Source organism: Limulus polyphemus, unplaced genomic scaffold, assembly GCF_000517525.1.
Source record: "Limulus polyphemus unplaced genomic scaffold, Limulus_polyphemus-2.1.2 Scaffold123, whole genome shotgun sequence".
Lineage (NCBI taxonomy): Eukaryota > Metazoa > Arthropoda > Merostomata > Xiphosura > Limulidae > Limulus > Limulus polyphemus.
Window position 1 is genome coordinate 863,039 of NW_013665733.1, and position 7,663 is coordinate 870,701.

Below are 7,663 nucleotides of genomic sequence, written 5' to 3' on the forward strand. Positions count from 1 at the left end.
CTAGCGCAGATAGCCCTCGTGTAGCTTTGCGCGAAATTCCAAAACAAACAAAAAAAATTAAAAGGAATACTGTTGTGATGTTTCGTCACTCACCATTAAAATATATATGTACTCTTATCAGATTTGGTGTTTAACCATATAGCCTTTTACTTTTATTTTGCATGTTGTTGCCTACTGTACTTCTGTTGAAGTCGTGTCTGTAAGTTGAATGAAACTTCTATACATTGTAACAAAAGTATCACGTTTGACGGCTTATGTTACTAAGCGATTAACAATTGTTTTGGTTCTGAAGAGCTTATGACAAGTGCCACCAGTTGTAACGATAACACACGTTTTAATCCTACTAAAATTATTAAGGGAACAATGAAATTGTGACATAAACAGTGCACCTTACTGTAGTTGCTCCGGAACGAGGAGATGGAGTAGATAGATGAAGTTGAGAACTTACGAAACCTAAGAGTTCTATTTCTTTTTCTTAGTGTTATTGTTTGCTTTATTCGCTGAATAGGCTACCCTTCAATATTATATTTTTATTTAAAAATTTATGTAGAATTATATTTTAATTTGGATATTTGATAAGTATCTGACAATTATTTTCCTGTATTCAGAGAAAACTTTATCGTGAGGGGTGAGAACATGTTGATATTTTTTTGTTTTTCAATACGACATTTTTTTCCCTTTACGTTAATCTCAAAGAAAAACTCATTGCTAGGTCAAGACATAAGTCCTTACTATGACAAAAAAGATCCACCGGTGAGTCGGCGGTAAGTTCCCGATTTACAATGCTAAAATCCGGGGTTCGATTCCTTTCGGTGGACAGAGCATAAATAACCCATTATTTAGCTTTGCACTAAATAAACCAACAACAGGACAAACAATAAAAAAAGCGGGAAGATATGTAATGTGTATTTGTATTGATATATTTTCGATATTAAGTATTTCACTATGGTAACTGGATTACTATATTATTTTAAACATCTTATACGGTACACCTTTCTTGTACTCGTCTTTGATACATCTGTAAAAGTTATTAATGTAATCTCTACTAGAAACAGAGTAGTTACAATATTTTTATTCTTCAACACACATACAAGCTCAGTGCTGCTTTAAAATTACAACAATAAACTATCTTAGTGGGTAGCTGAAAATAAGCCATACCTGCACTTTGAAAATCCATTATGAGGAATAATAAAATAAGTTTCTTGGCATGCTCAAGTGGGGCAAATATTGTCTTGGTAGATAGATGAGTGAATGTTAAGTACTGCTACCTTTTGTTATTATATGTTCCCAACTTCAGTATGCAGTGTTAAAAGGTACAAAGTTGAAGAGTTGACTAACTAAATATAGTTTGACATGTGTGTTTGGACCGTGTCTGATAGATGGAGTATCTATCCCTAACGCTTTTGGGTGTTATGACCGTAGACATATTCCGTTATGAGTCAATAAATAGCGAAGAACTGAAAATGGACAATATTTTATTTAGGTTAGAATCTTATAACAGACATCACGGTTTTTGGTTTGTGTACTAACTTCTATCATTGTCATATAGCGCTGATTTGAGAGCCTGTATACAGTTGATGTAATTTATAGTATTAGAATTGTTTACTTGATATTATAAATATGTACTGTATGTGATCTATAAACAGTCGTAAGAGGGCAGCACCTGTCATCACGTCATCTTTATTTTACAGTCGCTGATGCACTTGCTCTGAATTACATATAATAAATCTGAGTTTATTTAAACGTTATAATATAATAAATCCGAGTTTATTTAAACGTTATTCATATTTTCAAAGGAAGAGAGCATCCTGTGTGTGTAGTTAGAATAAATATTCATTGTGAAGCAAACAATGTAAGATGCTAAGTAACTATTGCAGAACGTTGGCACTGTTATTATTAATATCTCAATTAAAATATCCTGTCACTTTCTTGAGCTGGTTTTGGAAAGACGGACACTTAGAAATAAAGCTGACATAATATTATTAAGAGCAGACTACACGTGGTGGTGAGGTTAGTTTATCACCTTAAGGTGGCCTACAACCTGTTGGTCGTAGGTACTAAAAAGAACTAAAAACTTCTTATTAGTATGCCAAAATGCTAATGTATTTCACCATTCTACAACTGGCTGCAAGCCGATGGGTTTCACATTTTACCGTTAAATTCGAACCATGTACGAGTTTTACGTCACTTTATGCAGATTGGGTTTCTATTAAGTTTCAACAGTGTCATCATTTATGATAACTATTTATTGTTATTCAAAAAATTTAAAAAGCAAATTTATTATTTTTTAATAAAGAACATTTTATAAAAATATATTGTCTTTATTCACAAAACCAAAAAAGACCAAATTTAAGTACGCATTATTTTTAGGTTCCGTTTGAAACAATTATCTAGATACGAATTAATGGGAAATAAAACTATTTAAAATATTCTTATTGTGTGATGGATCGAGCGTGGCTTAATGGTGAGTGTGCTGGACTGTAAATCCAAGGGTCCATGGCTTACATTCTGTTGCTACCAAATCGTGCTTCGCACTTTGGAGCTATGGGTAGTTATAAGAGTGAAGGTCAAATCCTGCTATTTGTTTAGAGAGGCCCAAGAGTTGGCGGTGGGTGCTTTTAAATAGCTTCCGTCCCTGTACTCTGTCAGTTAAAAATTAGGAATGGTCAAAGCAGATGGATCTTCTATTGCTTTGCGCGAATATCCGAAGCATAATTATTCTGTGATATGTATAGATTCGTTGATGTTCACGTTTTCAGTCACACCAACGTCAAATGATTCACAAATAGTACATCTCGCTACATACGTAAAGGGTTTATAGTAAATAACTTTTCCTACACAGTTAACAATTTGTTTTTGTACTTTTGAATCAACAAAAAATAACTACGATAATAAATATTTTCTCATCTGTGGAATATTTCTTTAAGGTTTTGATTGTTTTTCACCGCTGCTGTATATCTTTCAGTTAGTAAAAAAATGTCTTAAATCAGTATTCTTGATCTCATCCAACTGCTTCTATTCACAATATTTGATAACTATCAGGATAATGAGTGGTAAAAGAGGATAAAGTGTTCTCAATTTCTACGACTTTATTACTTTCTTGTTAAATCAAAATCCATCTATATATTTAAGATTTCCCATCATTAACAATATGTTTTCTTGCTTTTTGACATTAATACGTTTTGGTAGTTTAGGAATCTTCTCTTTGGTTAATATAAAACATTTACCATCCTCTCGTCGTTTTCTCTGTAGATACTGTTAAATTGTAAATAAAGCTTAAACACATGTATATACGAGGTTTATTTATTTTCAGTAACATCAGTGTATTAGTTTCTTATCCTGAAAACAACCCGGTGAAGCTTGGGAATAAAGCCACGTTCGTTAATTTACTTTAAACTCACTGAACAGTAGACACTTGATTGCTTTTCTGTGGCATGTTGAGCTTTCAGTCATTGATTTCCTGTTTACAGTTTGTTTTTTTTCTTCGCGCAGACATCCAAGAATTCTATGAAATGACTCTTCTGGATGACAATAAAAGTGTCCAACAGAAGACAGCAGAAACCTTACAGATTGCTTGTAAATGGGAGAATAGTCCCCCTATTGCAGGCTTGAATAATGAGGTGAGAAATTAACACAAGTCTATAAAAACTGAAAATAGTGTATTTATAACGTAAATTATTTTCTCATCTTAAACATTTGCTGATATTGTAGTTTTGATAGTGTTTAGGAAGCAGAGTTTGACCAAATGACACGTATATTCTCATGTTATTTTCTTGTAGAATATTCCAGAATTAAGAAAACTCGCTCTGCCTCTTAAATAATAATTTGCCTACATTGTTTGTCTACCTGTAACAGTAAAGGTCAAGAGATGTTAGCGAAAAGTCCTGAGATTAAGAGACAAAGAATGTACAAGTTATTATTATTTAAATGATATTGATGCTTTGCTGTTTTATTACTTATAAATGTATCTGGTGTTTAAAATATATTAAGTTTAGGGTGAAACAAAAATATAGCGGTTATTGGTTGTGGGATGCCTATGGAATGTTTTGGTCAAAAATTAATTTTTCTTACTTCATTTTTCATAGTAAGTATTGCCCCGTCCTCTTATTGTGGACCGGGCATGGTCTAGAATTTAGTATGTTTGTCTGTGGGTCGAATGGTTCAGGGATCGAGACGTGATATCGCTGAACACGTTTGTTAGATATACATGACTGTCCATTTTAAGTTTAATACGAGAGTATTATTTCGTTTATATTGTGCAAGCGTTAAAGTAAGTTATTTTTAGAAGCTATAGTTATGGCAAGTTTGCTTACGTAACCGTTTACGAATCATATGTTGTGTAGGTCAGTTGTTGTGAATTGACGTCATGTTACTCGAACCTTCTAAATTTTTCTCGTTGCTTTAAGTGAGTGTTGTTACATAATAATATCTCGTAGAAGTATAGAAGAATAATTCATCTTGTCAGTTTGGTTCTAAAGTAACTGAATCAGCCTGTGTGGACTGTTGACGTAAAAGAGAATTATTTAAAGCTCTGGATATAATTGTGGTAACCCACGGGGTAACATAAACATTGCCCCCCCAGTAGCACAGTGGTATATCAGCGGACTTACAACGCTAGAATCCGGGTTTCGATACCCTGGTGGGCAGAGCACATATAGCTCATTGTGTAGCTTTGTGCTTAATTACAAATAAACATAAACATTAATGACGGTTATACCAGATCCCTAGTGTTTTATAACCCTACCGTTTAACGCACGTGCCTATAAGTTATTCAAATTAAAAATTTCAATTCCAGTCCCCATAAAGATCGTAAATGAATATAATTTATTGAAAAACAACATATCTTCAATTTGTTTTATCCTTCCTTGCAAACAAACATCATAAAGTGTTTGTTAAAATCTCGTATGTAATTTTAAATTTATTACCGCGCATAATAAAAATGATGGTTGTGGTTGTTGTTAAGCACAAAGTTACATAAAGGTTTTTAGCATTATAAGTCCGCAGAATACCACTGTGCCACTGGGAAGCTAATAAAAATGAACAAAACAATTGTGAAGTGCTTGTGATGAGGTTTAACTAGCTTGGTATGTTCTGTGGCGCCATCTAGTATTATCTTTTTAAAGGTGTTTGGAGATTTATAGTATTTTAACGTAATCTTCATCGCCTTAGCTTTGTGGCACAGGACGAAAAATGTTTCAACTTTCTGATTCTTTGTAAAAACATTATGAATAATATCTGGATTTGCTGAACATATCTTATATGTAATTCACCAAGTAGCATGTTATCATTAAGTATAAATTATTTAATTTTGTTTTCGTTCGATGTCACCTCGTTACACCACTCATCTTGATAACTTGGTCTCGTGTCAAGTAATGTATTTTTCACGTCATATTTTTTTCATACACTGTTAACGTAAATAAGTAAGTTGAGATAAAACCTATACCGTGCTCTGTATCATTCTCAATCATTCTAGCAACAACATGTATGTCTGTCTGTTATTCCGGCCCCCCAGTGGCACAGCGGTGTGTCTGCGAACTTACAATGCTAGAAACCGGGTTTCGATACTCGCGGTGGGCAGAGCACAGATAGCCCATTGTGTAGCTTTGTGCTTAACTTCAAACAAACAAACAAACAACCTGTAATTCCGAATTTCAGTGTTATAAACCCATACACGTATCGCTGTATCAGTGGGGGGGATATGTAAGCGTGCACTTTAACATATTTCTTAATGATGATATGGTCGTGGTTCGGCAAGATTAATTTGAAAGTCGAAGTGAAGAGCATTTAGGTAACAAACAACCTGTATTAAAGATATTGATTAGACCCAGATATCTTGAAGAAGTATCATGCAAATATGAAATGAAGTTTTAATCTATTTTTCAATAGTTTTTTTAGCTAATCAAAGTGCAATAGATTGTTAGGGGGAGGAATTAAAAGAATATATGAAAATGTTTCATAAGAATCAATAGAACGGTAAAATAAGGCCACAGAAGATGAATACAGATGTTGAACACTTTATGTGATAACAATTTTGGAGCCTTCGCACATAGTTACAGTTCATGTCGACATGTCTGGTCAGCTTCTACCTGACGACCGTGTTATTAAAATAGCCCTGCAGCGTAATTTCAATTGCAAAAACTTCCATTGAAAGACTGTTATGTTCAGAATACACCTCTCCTCCCTGCAGCTATCCATATAGTGTACGAGGATGACGGTTTGTTTCAACAAACTGATTGCACAGAAGTTGATAGGCGCTGCATCCAGCGACTGGACCATTTTCTTTTCGAATGAAATATCATGAACACCCATTTCGTTCTCCTGCTGGTTGAGGTAATCGACTGTTGAACTGACATGTCATGGAAGCAACTTGTGTTACTTTATTAGACCCGGACGAGATCATTCTGGATTATGCTGCACATTGTTGCCTGGGCTATGTGAACGGCTTTTGCCTCTTAACTTTGTGTTCGTGGATTCTCACCAGTTACAAGACAAACGAAATTACCAGAGCTGAGGTACAACATGTAGCAGTTTTTGTCTAGTTTTGCTATCCCTAGTTGATGCATATTCCTTTGTTTTTCAATGCTATTAGAACAATGTCAAAATGAAGTTATGATACATGCTATTACATCGCGACTATTTGTTGTGGTTGTCACATGACTTGCTGATTTATATTTTCAAAATCGTTTTGAAAAAGTGGAATTGACAGGCGTATTGTCAAATGGGATTCTAGTATCTTCATCCATCTATCTGTCTCGTTGAAACACCTACCGATTTCGAGATATGAAGATGGATTGCTGTGAGCTTTCGTCAACTTCAAATCCCTCTCAAGTCCACTTTTTCGCAATGCAACTCTACACAATAAGCTATCTGCGTTCTGTCCACCACGGTGAAGCGAACCCTGAATTTTAGCGTTAGATACGTCCGGAAGCGTAATGTTGACCCAGTGGGGGACAGTGAAAATGAAGTTTAACCAACTTTGTCTTTAATAAATGCTTAGCATTAGGTATGAAATAATAGTATTGATTTATTATATTCAATGGTTGTACTTATGGTAAGATTGGTGGGATAGGTGTGGGTTGAAAGTGAACTCAATTTCCAATTCTGAAGTAATAAAACCTGTGTTAAACTACAATCTTGGTTTCACCCTTTTTTGAAAGCTTTGAACTGTTAACGCTTAACTATTAATTTCATATTATTGAAAAACCTGAAAGTTCTGTCGCCTTGTTGTTTGAAATTCAATATCAAAAACCTTGCTAAAGTTATTTTTCTGTCGTAAAGATATATTCACGGGATTGTATTTCTACCTTAATAAGCATACTACATTACGTTTTAAGAAATTTTAGAATTTTGATATACCGAATGACCCTCCTAACGGTTTTTCATTTAAAAATAATAAAACTCAAATTGTTTTTCAACGGAACATTTCTTTCGTTAATATGATCTTTAGTAAGGATTATGTGATTATACTATACATATATAAGCAAAAATACCCGTCCCCAGTGACGGGAAAGTTTAAGTTAATCTATCAATTTAAATTATTTCACGGACTTTGAAAAGGTTAATTCTGTTGTACTTTTGTTTTCACTCAGAGCTAAAGCTTTTCAAACGCAGCGCGGGAGGCGGCCGCCGAAAATGGGAGACAGACGAACGCTCGGACAGACAC

General features: G+C 34.2%; 1 protein-coding gene across 1 annotated transcript in view; it reads left to right on the forward strand.

The window, feature by feature from the left end:
• The window catches only part of LOC106472696 (disks large homolog 1-like), a 177,994-nt gene that overhangs the window by 22,914 nt on the left and 147,417 nt on the right, over positions 1-7,663 (forward strand). Inside the window, exon 3 of the mRNA XM_022402226.1 lies at positions 3,493-3,620. Within this exon, the coding sequence (XP_022257934.1) occupies positions 3,493-3,620 (128 nt within the window). The remainder of the gene's footprint in view (positions 1-3,492; positions 3,621-7,663) is intronic.